General features: G+C 48.6%; 1 protein-coding gene across 7 annotated transcripts in view; it reads right to left on the bottom strand.

Annotated features, from left to right (window-relative positions):
• Positions 1-18006, bottom strand: part of inpp4b (inositol polyphosphate-4-phosphatase type II B) — a 74376-nt gene that overhangs the window by 29182 nt on the left and 27188 nt on the right. For all 7 annotated transcript variants that reach the window (XM_048999727.1, XM_048999734.1, XM_048999728.1 and 4 more), the window contains 5 exons: positions 11482-11593; positions 9913-9982; positions 6747-6894; positions 2567-2697; positions 34-138 (listed from right to left, as the gene is read on the bottom strand). In XM_048999727.1, the coding sequence (XP_048855684.1) occupies positions 34-138; positions 2567-2697; positions 6747-6894; positions 9913-9982; positions 11482-11541 (514 nt within the window). In that variant the 5' untranslated portion in view covers positions 11542-11593. The remainder of the gene's footprint in view (positions 1-33; positions 139-2566; positions 2698-6746; positions 6895-9912; positions 9983-11481; positions 11594-18006) is intronic.

An 18006-nucleotide genomic window follows, 5' to 3' on the forward strand; every position in this document is an offset into this window, starting at 1 on the left:
AGCCGGGCCTCTGCGGCGAGCGGACAGACGCACCTGCTCCCCGCGGACATGTGACGCGCATCCTCTGGGTGTGCAGATTGATAGGCACAAACTCCAGATACTTCTGCCCCTTATGGCAGCTGGGCTTGAAAGACGGACCTGAGGAGCAACACAGGAAAAGAAAGGGAAAAAGAAAGATTAAAGCAAAGTAACCAAGGGGCCTGCGCTGACCATTCCGGCTTATAGAGACTCGGGGAATGGCTGATATTAGCTTCACGTTTGTGGATGCATGAACATCATACAGGAACATCTTTAAGAAAATAAGAGAGAAAAGACTGGAGAAAAGCATCTGCAATTAAATATAAATGTTAAAATTTATACCACTGAAGCAGCAGTCACACAGACGTCTCAGTTATGTGTTTTGGGTTAAGGACACAACATCGGGGTCACACGTCGCTCTCTGATCCCCTACAGATTCTGGCAGGTGACACATAAGGTGACCACGACCTCCAGTTAACAAAAAAAAAGGTCCATGATGCTTTGCAGGACGCTTGATTGACTTTGATTGATGTTTACTACGGGCACGGGAAGGACGGAGCGAAATCCACCAGCACCCTCCTCCACATGCTAAGACCGTCCCCCAGCCTCGGGTCTGTTCTGCAGGGCTCGCACGTGAGCAGGGCGCAGAACAGGTGGGGGCGGTAGGCGGGGGCCTTAAAGGAGTTGGAGGGGGTCAGAGCCACAATCCAGAGACCAGCAGGAAGTGCGGGAAGAGTTCTAGGCTATAGTTCCCGAAATAACAAATGCTCTGGGTGGCTGAAATGCATGACTGAGGGGCAATTCTGCAATGCAGGGCTCGTCCTCTTGGGGCAGCAGCTGTCGTGGTGGTTAAGGAACTGATCCTGTGACCAATTAAGGTGATTTGTTCAAATCCCAGCAGCAAGAGTCTTAAGTACAGATTATCCAAATCAAATCCCCGCAAGATAAATTAATTAATAACACTCGAAAGTAACACAAATTATCACAAATACCATAAATTCCCAAATATATAATTAAGCCATATAATATTTCAGGAGCACCTGTGTTTATCATTCTGAGCTGTATGACAGGTTTATTCAGGTTAATTTCCCTTTATTTTCTGCAGAAATACAGTAGATTTTAAGTTAATTTAAGCGGCATATAATTTTCCCAGCATGCTGTCTTCTGGTGCAACGTGACCCCAGAAAAAAGAAGGATGAACCACGCAGTGCAAATGGCCAACCTCCGGGCAGCGGTGCCATCTTCCCCGGGAGAGGTCCAATCAAAACAGCTGCCCGCTGACCAGAGTCGCCAAGGATAAAAGCAAAGGGGCTATTTGCTGATCTGACCGCAAACCTCCGAGGAAAACACAATTGTTTTGGGAAGCGATTTAGTCGCTGTTCCCGGGGTCAGCTGATCCAATTAAAAATTAACGAAGGAAAAACGCTGGTTCTGAGGAACGACCGGCCCGCTACCGCGACCCACGCCGAAGGTGCCGATTTTCTAGGAAGAACATGCTCTTCCCTTTAATAACATTAAAAATTGGAAATCGATATCAAACACGTCGGGCATTTTGGCAAAGGCTGCGTGCTGTGGGCGGCGCTCCAGCATCGGTACAGGCTCGGGAGGCACGCCTGCGGGAAAAACATGCTGCGTGAACAGTAAACAGAAGGCAACGTTCCCCCATTTCAGAAGTACGCTTGAAAAAGTTGACCGGCGAGCACAAACACGGTAAACGAGCCCAGGGTGATGCAGGTCATCTTAAGATGTAGGCGGTACTAAAAGACTACTCAAATAGCTTTGGGGTCGGATCAGCCCTGATTCGCCAGGACCGTGCGAGAAACCACACCCCCTGGAAGGTACATGGCCCGCCCACTCTTCAAGCCCCCACCTATTTTTTTTCCTTCTTCCCATCACATTGAACTGATCTTGATTATTATTAAGGAGCGTTACAAGTCTACCACAGGCGAAGAGGACCCGCCCTCGGTAAATCGACAATAAAGTTCCTCACCATCCCAGCTGGACTTTAGTCCATGCCGGACTTCAAATCTGACAGGCGGAAATTAATTATTAACGTACCACATGGGCCATATTAGCGTGTGACTCTGCGCAGCCGGACACGGTCTGCTGCTGGGAGCCGCCTTTTCAGAGCTAGAGCAGAGCTCCGAAAAGAGGTCCGAAAGCGAGGCCGACCGAAAGTGGAAGGAGCCGGTCGACTAAATAGCCCCCAGACGCCGTATGACCAACTTAAGGCATCAGCACAGTAAGACGCCGGTGCCAGATTTAAAAACCTGCTCTAACTACTGACCCACGTGTGTTTACAGAGCAGAGGAATCGAAAATTTAAGCCTAAATCTGTAAATACAGGGCTAATTTCTACGCCAATGAGCATCAATGGTGGATGTAGGAGGGTCCAGTCCTACATCACTTTCATTTCACACACATGGCTTGTGCAGACCTTACCAGGTAGGGGAGGGACCAGGCTAGCTATGATGGGTGGAGCCTATCAGTGAGGCTATCAGTGAGGGGCGAAGTCTATCACAGAGGGGCAGCCGATCACTGGAGCTTACCTGTTAGCTTGCTAAGCTCTCCAAGCGTCTCCTGATAGCTGTTGATGACTTGTCCATAGTGGGCGATCACCTCCTTCCGCAGGTTGTCCCAGTGTGGCGACAGCTCGCCCAGGTTCTTCAGCTCCTCTATCCTGGGGGGGGGGGGGCAGGGAGGAGACTGTTATACCCCTCTATTGTGTGGTGCTCTCACCAAGCTCCCTTCGTATTCAGTGATCCAGAAGGAAGACAGAAAAGAGAAGACAGCTCCCAGAACCTCCGTTATCATTATTCCCCGTCCGTCGTTGTGGGGGGGGGGGGGGGGGGGGGGGTTTCCTGGGGGAAATGCAAAGCTCGGCCAAAGCATGGGCACGTCGGACACTAATTTAAAAACATGAGCAAGCTCCGTGATATCCTCCCTGCTACTTTCACACTAAACCACATCTCTTGGTGGTTCAAAAAAAAAACACACACATGCCCCGAACCGCATGCAAACTCCGCTGGTGCTCCTGGCTAATTAAACCGTAGAAAAGGACAAATTTGAACTAATTCAATCATTCGCTGCCGAAACAAATGCACTCGGCTGTTGACGCACTTGTCAGGGATGTCCACGCAAGGCGTGAGCGTCCTGAATGTGTCGTGCGGAGGGCAGGAGAAGGGAAGAGGTTTATCCACCAGAGCTTCTGTCTCCATGCTTCTTGACCACTTCGTGGTGGACTGGAGAAGAGCGACACTGAACATCCTACCTCCACTGAACATCCTACCTCCACTCAACATCCTACCTCCACTCAACATCCTACCTCCACTCAACATCCTACCTCCACTGAACATCCTACCTCCACTGAACATCCTACCTCCACTGAACATCCTACCTCCACTGAACATCCTACCTCCACTGAACATCCTACCTCCGACGCACCTGCAAGAGGATAACGACCCGCTAATGAGGCCTGGCTCAGAGCTGGCTGGTCCGCCCGCTGTCATGCTCGGCAGGGACTAAAGTGACCAACGTCACCTCCTTCCCGTGGCGCAGTGACCCAGCAGGTGGTGGTACCGTTAAGTCGCACCTCAGTCGCTGCGGGTTTAGATTCCGGAATATTCATCTGTAAATGTCGGACGTCCTAAATTGGCCTTAGCCTGTGTGAGTGAGTGTCAAATACATGGAAGGACACCAACATAAACGGTTTTGAAGATGGAAGTTTGCTGCGTCTGCTCCTCTCTGTAAACCCGGTTGACAGGTTAATTTATCAGACATTCATCCATCCTCTACTTTATATATATTTCTACTGACGGCTGTACCATGCTGCAAGTTGAAATGCACTAACCGACATTCCTCGAAGAATTAACAAGCCGAAGAACTTGCGGTTTTACCGAGGAATTTTGCCGAGGACTGTTCCACATCGAAGTAAACATGGGCAAGCACACACATCAAAATCATCAAGACAAGTTCGGCCATCTTCTACCATTGTCAGAAAAGGAAGATATCGGCACCTCGAATGATGTATAGAAAAGTGTTTGTATGACATAGAAAAGCCAGTAGGGACCGAAGCGACTAAGGAGACCCAATGCCTCGCCAACATCCATGACGCTTACATGGGGCGGCCAATCAAACAATCCCCGGTGACAAATCTCTCCGGGTCATCTAGCGGCACGCATGCCTTTTGGGGGGAATTCTTCCAGACGGATTTCCATTGGTAATGGAGTCTTTATCTGCCGGATACAGGTGGACCACGGCTCCCAAATGTTTGGAAAAGAACTTCCGAAACGCGCTTCATTAATAATAGGATTAACCACCATAATAGAAGACGAATTTACATATTAAACAATGGCTGATTCTTATGTAAATTTGCACTCGAGGCCTGCGTGCTTCAGTAATATTTGCAGCGAGCAGATAAATATCTTTTAACGCAGGAAGCGTAAGTTTGTATTTTGAAGATAATATTGTGAACAAAATAACGCTTGTGTTCTTGTTTCCGGAAAATTGACGCAAACCCTCAGTTTAATTGCACATGTTGATTTGAAGATTAAAGTTGGTGACAAAGTGCACTGTGTAGCCCCAGGCCGTGCAGCTTAATCCATTACCTACTTTAATCGTCACTGGACTGCTCTAGTTTGCGGTCAGTCGCCATCATCCAGCTGCACTTAGGCGTAGCCGAATCCCTGACAACTGAATTTCCGTGATATGTGCACATGGACAAAAAAAGTGAGCGCTAATTAAATAAATGCCAAACGCCAAAAAAATCTCTCTAACACACACAAGCATCGACGCAAAGGCGCATTTATAAATAACCCGCTATGAACAAACCTGCTTTCCCAAGAGTCTGTTTGCCAGAGTGAAACCACAACGTTGAACCGCAGTGCTGCAGGACACGGTATAGAAAACCGCGGCATCGCCGAAATATGTGCAGACTCTTCTGGTTCGACTACAGAACAGAAATACAAGTATCTTAAAGCCGGCGGGCAACATTAATTAAAGCCGTAATTAACAATCATCTAATGCCGTGAATCCAGCACCATCGCAACCGCTGTCATCCACAGTAGTACTACTTGCTGGTAATAAGTTTCATTAAGATTTTTCGGCCGTGATCAGGACTACGTGAGAACATGTCCGCTGACATGGAAGAACATCAGAAGCTGCTACAAAGGCAGCCAGTTCCCACCTAATCCCATCCAGCCCCACGCTCTCTGCATTGGTTTACTGCCCCACCAACGGGAACGACCCTGGTCTCGGGAAGGACCGTCCTCCACGAGTTCCGAACGATCACCCGGTTTCCCTGGTGTCTGACAGGAGTGCCCACCTTTGAAATTCATCTCAGGCCGACTATCAGCTGGAAACACTAGGAAAATACCCGTCGGCCTAATAAGCCAAAGCGTTTAATAATATATATTTCTTGTTTTTCTTCATCTTCTCACAGTAATTCGTCCCGAGAAAAACAGAGGCCAAGACACCAATCAAGATATTCAGCAGGAGAAATAATAAGTAAACGCTTCTCACGCACGAAAAAAGAACTCGGGGAGATTAAGAGAGGGCCAGTGGACTGCAAATGCGTTTGTCAACGTCAGAGGGACTGTGGGATAGACCGGCTGTCATTGACTTCGAAGCCGTGCACGGAACAGAGAGACGGAGCCCCCCCAGGTCACGGCAGCTGCACTTTGGGCGCTAAATTATTTGTCAATCATGGTCACCTATTTCTGCCTGTCTGGGGTTTCCCGGGATCGAGAGAAAGGGCCAGAAACCCACTGACGTCTTCGGAAGTTGCCTCAGACAGAACAGGGCAGGGGGCAAACAAATGTGTCACCCCAGTCATGTGATCCCTGGTTCACCAAACATGTTCTGAGGATTTACAGATATTAAGCCGCTCTTTCAGATCTCTCAGGAGGCGGAACTAAGTGTCACTATTGACCAATGGGCAAAAGAGGAGGAGAACCAATCAAATAGCAACAGTAAAACAGGCAAAATAGTTTGCCCTGCTGGTAGATTATATGTGCCTTCATATAGTCATCTTTTTCGAGCAATAAATAGACTTTCTCTGAAAGCTGTGAGTGACTTTGATAAACAGTTTGAGGAACAAATGAAAGGTCACAGTATCAAACCGAGACCAGACACACCAGGATGTCCTCATCGCTGAAAGACAGCAGGAGGGTGTCAGGGACGGCAGGGGGGGTCAGGAGTAATCAGCCCTCACAAATACGAGGAATGGCAAAAAAAAAAGAAAAACCTACAAGCTACACAACACCTAAATGAGGGACGAGTCCGAACTCATCCCAAAAAGCCCTTTTCGGCCCACAGCTACCCTGACAGATCTTACTGCCTGTCAGTCTCTTCCAGTTCCTTGGGAATATACACCCTGATTTAGATTCAGAGACCAGAACATTTCACGGTCTGCTCCACCTCGGCCCGGCTGCCTGCGGACCTCCCAGGAGACACTGGGACGGTTGCAGGCTAATTTCGATTTTGAAGGGCCTGGAGCGGTATGACGATTCCGCATCCTCGTGAGCCCCGAAGACAGCCGCATTGCTCGGTCCCGCCGCGGATCCTTCCAGAACAGGCGAACGAGGCACGAGGAGGCAACCGGGGAAGAAGCCGTCTGGCGGGCCAACAGGGCCGTTTGAAGTGTTAAGCAGACGTGAATAATTAAAGGTCCCACGAGGGCACGCCAGTAAGGGGGGCGGCGGCGAGGGGGCAAGTGTGAGACGGGCTCACCTTGCCGCATCCTCCTGGATGTAGAGAGCCAGGAGCTGCTTGGGAACGCCGAACGACACCGTGCATTCCGCCATCTGCTCCCGGACCTGCATCCAATGGCTGTCCGCTGTCTGGAAGCGGTATAACTTGCTCAAAGGGTTCTTGAACACTGGGGAGGGAGGAGGACAAAAGAGATCTTTGTGGGCTTCAGGAGGCCCACGCTGCCCCGTGTGGATGCTCTCAGCACCTTCTGGTACCTCAGCATCCGAATCTCGGAAAGCCTGCGGGGGACCTGACAGCACCGGGTCAATTCTCATGAAAGTCTGTCAGCACCTTCATAGAGTGGGGGATGAGCAAGGCCATGTTACTTTCCTCTGCTGCGAAAAGCATTCCGATTCAAGACATTATGGTATAGCGTGGCCTTATGGGGTATTCTGAAGTTGCCAAAGAAGCTTAGTACACTACAGTGCCCAAAATACTGTGGCCATGAGATTTTCCTCGACCCAAGAGTCCAGTAGGAGGTTTCTCAGCACCAGCACGCTAGCCACCACCTCCAAGAACTTTCTTCCCATAAGCCGTAATCATCGATGGCTAAATCTGGACTAGTACGACACCATCAGGACCCTTAACGCATGTGGATTGCGGCATCGAACGTCTACAGCGCCTTTAAGATGTATTTGTGTGCATACTGTTAGCTGTCCTTTGTTCTGGGTGCAGCTGAAGGACTGAGGGTCCCTAAGTACTCGCTGTATACGGCTAATAAAACATCTTAAATCCTGAAACTAGAGCACATGAGCACAGAGGGGCAGTTTCATCCATCCATCCATCCATTTTCCAAACCGCTTATCCTAGTGGGTCGCGGGGGGTCCGGAGCCTATCCCGGAAGCAATGGGCACGAGGCAGGGAACAACCCAGGATGGGGGGCCAGCCCATCGCAGGGCACACTCACACACCATTCACTCACACATGCACACCTACGGGCAATTCAGCAACTCCAATTAGCCTCAGCATGTTTTTGGACTGTGGGGGGAAACCGGAGTACCCGGAGGAAACCCCACGACGACACGGGGAGAACATGCAAACTCCGCACACATGTGACCCAGGCGGAGACTCGAACCCGGGTCCCAGAGGTGTGAGGCGACAGTGCTAACCACTGCACCACCATGCCGCCCCCGGGGCAGTTTCAGGGGTAAATAAATAAAACCACTGTCATATTGCTCTTACACAAAACACCGAAATGACGGATGTCTTAAGAGAATTCCCTGATGCTCAAGCACTAGCAAGAATATTTATTTCAGAAGCATATGTTTGCTCACATCTGTGGGGTTGGGGGGTTCGAATCATGCCCCAGGCTCTTTCTTTGTCATTCTACCTTCAAGGAACGCATACAATAGGCTCACTGACTGTGTGTTAGGGAAATTGAATGACTGTCCCATATACCTATTTCCATATGTAAAATAAGAGTACACTCCACTTCCGTCAGCACCCCCACATTCGACTTGACGGCACGATAACGTCCCCGTTCCCATCTGTCACCCGCGCGACAGCGAGAGGCCGTTCTCCCCAAATAACTTTAACAGCAATTAAAGAAATCAAGATGTACGGAAAGAAGACCAAACATAATTTGCCTGTTCTTGAAGCAGACAGCTTCCCCCTGATTAGTCCCGACAAAAATCAGAGCGAGGTGTTTACGGAATTAGGTGGAATGATTTCTTGGGGGCGATGAAGACGCTCCCCAGGGCTCGCGAAGGCGCAGCAGACCTGCCATATGGTAATTCCGGCTGTAGCTGGAAGAGACAGCTGAAGGGAGAAGAAGGGGTTTTTATCGTTATCGTTTCAGAGCCGTCGGGTTGGAAGGCGGTTTGATTCCGGCGCCATTCGTCGTTCCTTCATGGGGAGAGGCCTCTCATGAGTGATTGGGAGGTAGGCTGGGTCGAGCCGAGTCTACTGGATGTGTCATAACGCCATCATTGATCCCGAACGGAGAGGCGTGATCTCAGAGCCGGCGCTGGCTCTCCCACCCTTTTCATGAATCACCCGTAACTGGTCCAGATTAGCATAAGCACATGGTTTAAGTCACCTCCCTAGGGGTGGCTTGGATCAAGCCCGCAAGAGGAGCGCCGAAATGTGCCCAGAACGAGCTTCGGAGGCAGAAATTTCAATGCCAGGATTCCCCCCATTTCACAGCGCTTACAAAAACTTCCGGTCGTGGCCTCACAATAGGCGCTAATTTGCTAGACGAGTCGCTGCAAGGCATAAGAGGATAACGAACACAAGATGGGCGAATACGCCCAACGCTCCAAGCACGTATCTTACGCCGCTGTTTCAGGCATTATGTCGTCTTGATATTTATCTCATGTCAAACTGGATACTTTGAACAGCAACCAGCACAACTTGACAGGCGAAGGACAAAGCACAGTGACATGAGGAAGCCCAGCAAGTTAGCAGCTGACTCAATGCAGCACTAAGCTAGTCAATTAACCTTCAACCTACAGAACTATGCTCATCTAAATGGCAAACCCAGCTTTGCAATGCTCCTCACAGCCCATGGAGAGCACCGGCCTGAAGACCCATCCAACCTGAGCACCTTGGGTGACGAATTTAAATGCGCGACACGTCAATCGGGCTCAAGTACTCACTGGGAGTCGCCCAGGTCATGTGACACGGCTGGCTAAATGGACTCTAGGTGCTAAATGAAGGCAGTGGAAGTGATTAAAAAAGTGGATTAAAAGGTACAAGCTGATTTTTTTTAATCCCTGAGACAGAGCAGCTGATGGTGGCATTCAGGGTGAAGTACAGGCTTATGGGCCTTCCTGTCCAAAAACACAGAGGCTGTTAATGAAATAACAAGCCAAACGCCCAGTAGGGCGGCGCAGACAGTAACTCGTCACGGCCTGCTCCAGGGATCTCAACTGGCTAAGGCCGGGAATTCAGTGCCAAGAGTATTGCACTTTGGGTCAAGGGTCTATGAATCTGTAAACAGGCACGTAAGCGCTGAATATTTGATCACACGGCAAAGGTGTCAGATGCACCAGGCATTCCACGCAGCCATGAAGAGCGTGTCGCAGAATCAAGAGAGGAGTTACGAGATACAGGCCTAGGAATCCGCAGACTCACAGCAATTCACTTGGTTTACCCTGGTAAGGCAGGTTTGAAAGGCCGAAAAGTAAAAGGGGGCAGGACTTACCGGCGTTCATCAGGGGGTTGTTATCGCGGTCATTCAAGCTCCCGTGCGGTGACTCGCACACCATCGTGCACTGCAAGAAGAGGGACATGCTGCAGGGTCAACACACGTCTTTAACATGCGTCACGTATAACAAAGACATGCGGGATCCCGAAAGCAGCTCCGGATCAGAAAGCCGCGCACAGCTTCTCAGACGCCTCGTCTCTGAGGTTTGCCGATGAGCTTCTGACGGCTTCAGCTAATTTGCCCCGTTTTCGGGAAATTCCGCATTTCTCGCCAGAACTCCAGGTGGAAATACAGCAGCACGGATAATACTGTTAATTAGCTAATAAATTACACCAATTAGACTGGCAGGAAGAGAGGCAGCGCTATACATGGGCCTGGGGGATTCCAGTTTTGACACCGATGCAACAATTTCTGGAGTTCTGGTCTCCAAACGCAACACCGGCAAGGTCCAAACCCATCATCCGCTCAGCACAACCCAGCCAAGATCCTCCCATGACCTCATATTAACTAGTAACCTCTACAGATCTCACAGTTACTGGCTTTTATCTGGGGCCTCAACCTGCTGAGGCCCGACTGACCACAGTGGGCCAATAGCATGCAGACACTTGGTCACATGACTACCGAGTTGAATGCTAACGTATCATTACCCCTCCCTGACCTTCACCCAATCATATTCAGCCAGAGTAACGTCTGTCTTCCCCAAATATGAAAGGGCCTGAAACGCCAGTCAAAAACAGTCTGTGTCTCCTCAGTGTAGGACAGGCATCCTGAACATGGGAATCATTCATTTCGGAGCACAGCAGCCCTTCTTGGACTTGCTTTCAATCTACAAAAAGCATTTCATTAAAGTTTGCTTTAATTTGGATATAAAGGCACGCCGGGATATAAAAATGATGCTGCAAGTTTGAAAAGCCCGGTCACACACACACACACACACACACACACAGATCTCAGTAAGCCAGCGAGGAGGCAAGACCAAGGGAGAAACATCAGCCTCTTTTTACAGAACTCGTCTCCCGGCTCTGTTAATCAGCGTGGAGCGACGCGTAACTTATCGCTAGAGAGCAGGCATGCCCCCTCCGCCCCCTCCCTGCCAGGCCCCCGCTGCCGTTACAGAGAGCAGGGCCAGAGAAAAGGCACCCGTCAAACAGCAGCAGTAAATTAGGCAAGCGGCAGCAGAAACAGACCAGGACCCATAGACCCGGACTCGAGGGGTGGGGGCAGCATATCCAATGAGCTCACACGCTCCCACCGCTTTGATTTCAAGCACCCCCCCCCCCCCCCCGATAACGGAAAACAGCAATGAGGCCTGCGTCTCAGTTCCCGACGTTTTGATAAGCCAGTGGGAGTCTCCATGTTGGCCTGCCCTCATGGGTGACCAGGGGGGCACCAGGCTGTGCCAAATTACCTAAGAGGTGGGGGGGGGGTGGAGACTCTTCAAAGAGCTAATCCAAGGCTGATGAATTTCACCTTCCTCCCCGGCTAACAACACTTAAAGTCTCACGGCATCTGGAGAAGGCAATAGCCCATAATTTAATCCTCCCGGTCGAGAGGTGGCCGGCCCACCTTCTGTCCTGGCACATCTGCCGCGATGTGGTCCACCTCTCCGTCCTCAATCTCCCCCATCTTCAGACGGCTGACCACGACTGCCCCGACTGCGCTGGTACCATCGGAGGTCCTGGTGGGTGTAGAGGGGGAGGGAGAGAGAGAGAGAGAGAGAGAGAGAGAGAGAGACAGCAGCTTTGTCAAGGCTCATTCCGAATCTGCTGGGGCTTCCCTTCCGGTACAGAGCAGTGTTCACACTAGCGCCACCTGATGGACGTGTATATGTCCGAGAGACCCACCCAGCCCCCTGTTGATGTCTGAAGGTGGGGGTGGAGCTGGGAAACCCATGTTACCGATTCAGCCTTTTCAGACAAAGAAATAAGAGCCCCTCTGCGCCAAGCCAACACTTTCAATTACGTCGATTGATCTTCTTTAAATGGCCTCTGTCCCTCTTCGACGCGATAATTAGGGAAGGTGGTTACGGGTGGGGGGGGGGGGGCGGGGTGGCTGCCCAATGCACTGGTTGGCCGAGCTACACCATCTCACTTCAACTGACCAATGGCAGACACCTACAACTATGGCTCCATCTTCATCCAGCAGACGGAGGCGTCTCTGGAGTGTGTCGGTGTGCATTCACACTTGGAGAGATGCCAGCCACGCTGGGAAATGCAATTAACATGGCAGGTATATCGCACATCTATACCCCATCAGATATAAACTAAAGTTCCACAACTGTTCTGGTAGGTCCCCAACCACACATTACAGAAGGGAAGCACGAGATCCTGCAGCGCATCCTGACAGGTAATTCCACAGACGTGCAGATCAGCTGGGGAGGAGGACCTGTCTACGCTGCCAGGAGATGCAATGCGCCGTGGCGATAAACTCCGGGGCTCCAGAAGAGTCCGCGCCGTGCAGCATGGCCTTCCTCATCGCGGCTGGTGCTCAGAAGCCCCGATGGACCACGTTCCTCCGACTAATCCGCTCGGCCCCTACATGACAACCAGCCACCCGAGGAGCTTTGTCAAAGCACCGAAAATCACAGGCGCCAGACTGCTGGCTTGAATTCTGAATTATTCAAAGGAATCAGAAGCTCTTAATAAGGCACTCTGCGGTTAAGAGAAGCGGTGAGCAAATCGGGTTGTCGAAGCGGGCGACGGTACAAAAATCCCACCAGCGTGACACAATCATACATTTAGGAGTTTGTCTAGAATTCAGCAATACGAAGTGACCACTGAAGAAGGTTTTTGAGGAGACACCTCAAGTTCAGCCAAGATACTTCTTATTTATCTTTCCTTGGCATCGGGAGCATCTTCTAGTAGTAGTAGGACCTCCAGCACAGCATCAACTCGGCAAGCAAGTCCATAACTCTTGGCCAAAAAAGCAACACCGAGATGGCTGTCTTCACAGGTGAAATGCAATTCTTGCCACGGGGTTGCAGCCAATACCTACTGACGCAAAGTGGCAGCTGGGTCCACGCAAGAGGTCTCCGGGAGGAGACCTTATCGGCAGGGAGTGGATAAGTGTCTCCCACAGCACGGGCCCGTGCAAAGTCACAGGGGCGAGATGGGAAGTGTTAAGAAGGATTAAAGGTGGAGAAACAGTAATTGCACTCATGCATCTTCCCAGGCTGGTCTGCCTGAGACTGCGTAAAGTCAATGTCCTACTGGTTCTCATCGCTTTTTGAGTGTACTGTTATTTAATGAAAACATTAGGAAGCTTGACACATAAAAAGAAAAGGTTAAGTGTTTCCATTACAGAGCATTTCTCCCGGTAATAACACATGGAGGAAACGACAGCGCTTTAGCGGGAAATTGCCACTAGCCTGTTCTTCCTCCCATGCGAGCCGCTCAGGCAGCAAATTCAGGTGTCGCTCCAACATGGGTAGTTTATTGTCAAAGCGACTGATAGATCCTCCGCGGAAATCACCAGAGATGCACCGGGATGTTTACTGAAGTGCTTCTGGGCCTCGATTATTGTAGCTCTCCACTGGCGCCGAAACTCATAGTCACCTCCGTCTGAGCTGAGCTGAATTCTCAATGGACAGAAGAACAAATAAGTCTGGAAGTCCCGTTATATTGCCAAGCCTTGTCTAGAGCCACCAGATGCCGATCGAGGATTCAAACCCAATTCTCTCATAGCCTAAACCCTTATCCCTGGAAGTCAGACAAGTCAAATTAGACAAGGAATGAGGTGGGGCTCTTCTTCCAAGTTAGACGTCTAGCTTGTCTGTCAGGACACAGGGACACATTCCGCATTATAACCGGAGAGGCTGATTAAGCCGTACTTTGACAGTAGGGCTTGTATTCCTGTCCTACATCTAATCTGGACAGAGTTAAGAATAGCCCAGAAGTAAAATGTCATGATACAGACGTCCATAAACACATATATTAGCGACCTCTAATCCTTGAAGGCGGCTAGCCTTTTAGCATGGGGTCTCATGAACTGGTCGTCAAGATCTGTCAGAAACAAGGCTGATTGAGCTCTGGAAGCGGTCCGACCGGGCTGCTCGACCCAGACCTGAAGGGATGCGAGACGTTCATTAGCGACAGTTGGCCGGACGAAATTGGCTCTGGACGCTTTGGTCTGTAGTCCATTATCCACAAATAATGAGGAAGAGGCCGATAGCACAGACACAGACATGCTTGAACGAGTGATTCATCGCTCATTGTCCTGCAAACCCTTTGTGCCCATTAACTGTCCTTCGCTGTCTGTGACGTTACCATCAGAAACGCTACTATTTAATGCATTAATTTCCCGCTGAGAATTTTTTGTATTGAATGTAAGGTTCAGACTGCAAGATACAGACTCAGCTGGCCAATTTCATTACTTTTTAACACATTACAGAGCCTTTCGGTTAACCAAAATCTAACAGTGGCAAAAAATATTCTTTCAGACAGAACATGTTAAATTGTTTCTCGGATATCCTCAAGAGGGACGTGCGGCTGTTAATTTAATGTACGATGAAATGATTACAGCAATAAAGCTGGAGCCACATTTTTCCATATTTAGATGATAAATGATGATAAATTTCGGTGCTTGGATTCGCCGCAGAGCGTAGTAGCGTGACCTTGCTGGGATACCAAAAAAAAAATAAAAAATCACTGCCTCGGGGCCATAGCAGCGTCCGGTTCTTTTCCAGAAGGCTTCCAAGAAAACAGGGAACCGAGGCACCACTCAAAGGCAATCGGTGGGAGAGCAACACGGGGAGCCAATGTGAGTTATGGTGCATCTATCGCAGTTGCAGATAAAAACAGTCCGTTATCGAGTCTCCGTCCTGTCCCCAGAAACCAAATCTTTCAGAAAGCTCAGCCTGAACACCACAGGTCAATAAAGGGTGGTAAAAAAAAAGCAATAAACCGACGGTTTTGGTAAAACAAAAGTATAATTACTCAACAGCTATGATATCACTGCCAGAATTCATTCAGCTGCCGAGTGGAGAAAGAGCCCTTTTTAAACAAAGCGCAAATGACCCAGAAAAAAAAGGGGAAACAGGAGAATCACTCTGCTTTCGGCAGATGGAGTTCAAGCTGTAAATCCTCTTTAAAGAAACCTGTTATTTTGAATGGGAGGGTGAAAACGGCAGTCGAAAATTAAATAGCTGCAGCTGACTTAATACCATTGGCTGAACCACGGAAGCAACCGATACGATTCTGGGAATTTCTGCATTGATGTTTTATCTGATGTGATCCGATCTCTATCATAACAAACATGCCGAAACAATGCATTTAACATTGTCTATTCCCAAACGTTTAACCACTCAGTGACCTTTATAATAATAAAAAAAAAGAATGCAAACCTTTGGTATAATGACATTTGAAAGAGACAGTCGGATATTCTCATCCATTAAGAAACTGGTTTGACCTGCCATTTCTGTTAGTTTCTTGGTTTTTTGTGTAATATATATATATATATATATATATATATATATATATTAATTAACAAGTGTGGTTTTCATAATCACTGCTCTCCAGAAGAACATTTCCACCCAGCTCAAGACCATCGGTTGTTCCACAGCATTTCTGGACAGATGTGACAAATGTTGAACTTTTGGGCGAATGTGCTCATGCCTGACTTCAAGGAAGAAAACGCTGCGAACGGTGAAACCGTATCCAACTGTGAAGCAGGGTGGAGGAGGCGTGATATTTGGTGATGCTTTGCTGCCTCGGGGCCTGGATGGCCGACGGTCACCGACGAACTGATGAATTCCACTCCGTATCAGAAACACCTACGGCAGTATTTTCGAGGTGTCGGCATGCGATCTCCAATTCAAAAGAGGCTCAATGGTACAGCATGGTTGCGATTCCAGACATGGGAGTAGAATGACAACAGAGAAACCGAAGAGATTCCGTATTTTAGAACAGCCAATCAGTCCTGACATTGAAATGCTGCGGCGTAATCTAAAGCAGGCCGTTCAAGCAAGACATCCCAGAAATTTACATGAACTGACATAGTTTTGCATAGAAGACTGGCCAGAGATACCTCTTAACCTTTATTAGCCCCTGCAGAAAGTGTTTTTTGAGGTTATTGCTAATTAAAAAAAAGGATCAACACTAAATATTGTGATTCATATACTGTTTCCATTAATGATCCCAGCTGTTTGCACTATTTGTCCAATAAAGATAAAGCAATGTAAAACGGCATCATTTAAAATGCATATTTATGGTTAAGACTAGATGAAGATCAGATGACATTTTAGGAGCCATTCGTGCGGAAATCCAGATAACTTTACTCACAACTGTGCATAAGCCAAGCCAACACGGTTTCAGACTGAAAGCAAATGTACAAACACCATCGTGCATCCTACAGCTTTGTTTTGCACGTTAAGTTTCATTTCCTTGACTGAAATAGCTCTAGATGACAAACGCACATAAAAGGAATGAAATATTAAACATCCAAATCACCATCATCAGCTGCTTGCCCGTAAAACGTATGTTCTAAGGTGTGATTCTGTGAAGCTCAGGCTGAGTTTTCAACTTTTTGTTTTTTAAGCACGGGCCAACACAGACAAGACAGAGATAAACTGTGGAAATGCACTGTTAGCAAGGAATGCGTAGCACCCAAACCGTGGAATGGAGAATCTTCATTCCAGGAATTTAAACAACGCCTACCCTCATAGGCGCTCCCAAGGATCAAGCAATCATTAAGGGCACACAACTCGCAACTGCAAGGCGACGAGCTCAAGGTCGATCCAATCAAGGACCCTTTGGTGCGAACCCTCAACCGAGTCACATATACCAGGCCAGAAGGCCGCTAACTGAAAGAGATACGAATCCTACAAGCAAAAAAGCCATCTGCTAAGTATGCGTCATTCGTGTCTCTGTGCTTGGACCTGTCCAACGTCGAGATGATAAGCCTACTGTGGACAGCGCATAAAAAGCGGCATAAACACAAAGCTACCAGCTGACTGATCTGTGGTACGCACCCGGTGAAACTCAGAACCAGCCCTCCCCCATGATGTCATCACTCAAGCTGAAAGGGCCGGACGACACAAAACTCTCTTACTTCAAAATGTACCAACCCCCGATAGCTACGTCTTTGCTGAGCAACCAAACTGACGAAGACTAAGGAATCCGAAAGAAAGACACAGCAAAGGTAAAATTCGAGGCACACTTCTGCTGCTAAAGTTCAGATAGCCCAAGTCACAACAGGCGAACCACCGCTCACACTGTTCCGAGAAGCTGGACAGGCTTTTGGTCTGGGCTGCAACTATAGCTGCATCGTCGTTTGCAAGACCAGAGAGTTTGGGATGCGGGTTGTGGCTTGGCCTGTACATCTCCTTCCCTCCCCCGCACCGCCGGTAGAAAAGAAATGAGGACGTCTTATGATATCAACTTGCGATTTTCACTATGAGAACGTTCAAGCACCTACATGTCAGAAAGACTCAAAACGTCATAAACTTCCAGAGCTACAAGTTACAAGACAGTACAGACAAGGAAGTGAAACTATGTGCTCAGAGTAACCTACCCTTTAACAACTTAATAGCAGACTACATGTTCAAGATCACATTATTTAATTTTAATGTGCTGAGCACAGCCTGTTTATTAGAATATTAAACCACTGGCTAATACAGGTAAATGCAAACTGCAGGAAAATGAAAGAAGATGCATGTATTGATAAGTATCTCTGGTGAACCGACCATACTTGTCTGGTTAATTTCACCTTTGTAAACCTGACTGGCGTCACTCTCGAGTTCAGCTAAGCCAAAGGGCAACACCTGATTTTTTTTTGGCGTTATTACTAAGCTTCAGGGGATCAGAAGAACAGCCCATGGCAGTCCGAAAATGTCAGTCTTAGAGGGATTCAGAGAACCGCCGTCACGTTCTGTTTAGACTTAGTTTGATCACAGGTTTAAAAATAATTATATAAGCGACTACGATAATTAAAAGGAATCAGGGACGATCGACTTTGCGGTACACGATCGTCAAAAGGTAACAAATAGCTTAAAAAGAGTAGATGAACTTTTAAGTTACGAAAGGTGATACAGCATAATAACTGAACAGCTAAAATATCGTAGGAGAAAAATGTGGCGTTTAGATGCAGGAGGAT

Source organism: Brienomyrus brachyistius, unplaced genomic scaffold (assembly GCF_023856365.1).
Source record: "Brienomyrus brachyistius isolate T26 unplaced genomic scaffold, BBRACH_0.4 scaffold47, whole genome shotgun sequence".
NCBI classification, from domain to species: Eukaryota; Metazoa; Chordata; class Actinopteri; order Osteoglossiformes; family Mormyridae; genus Brienomyrus; species Brienomyrus brachyistius.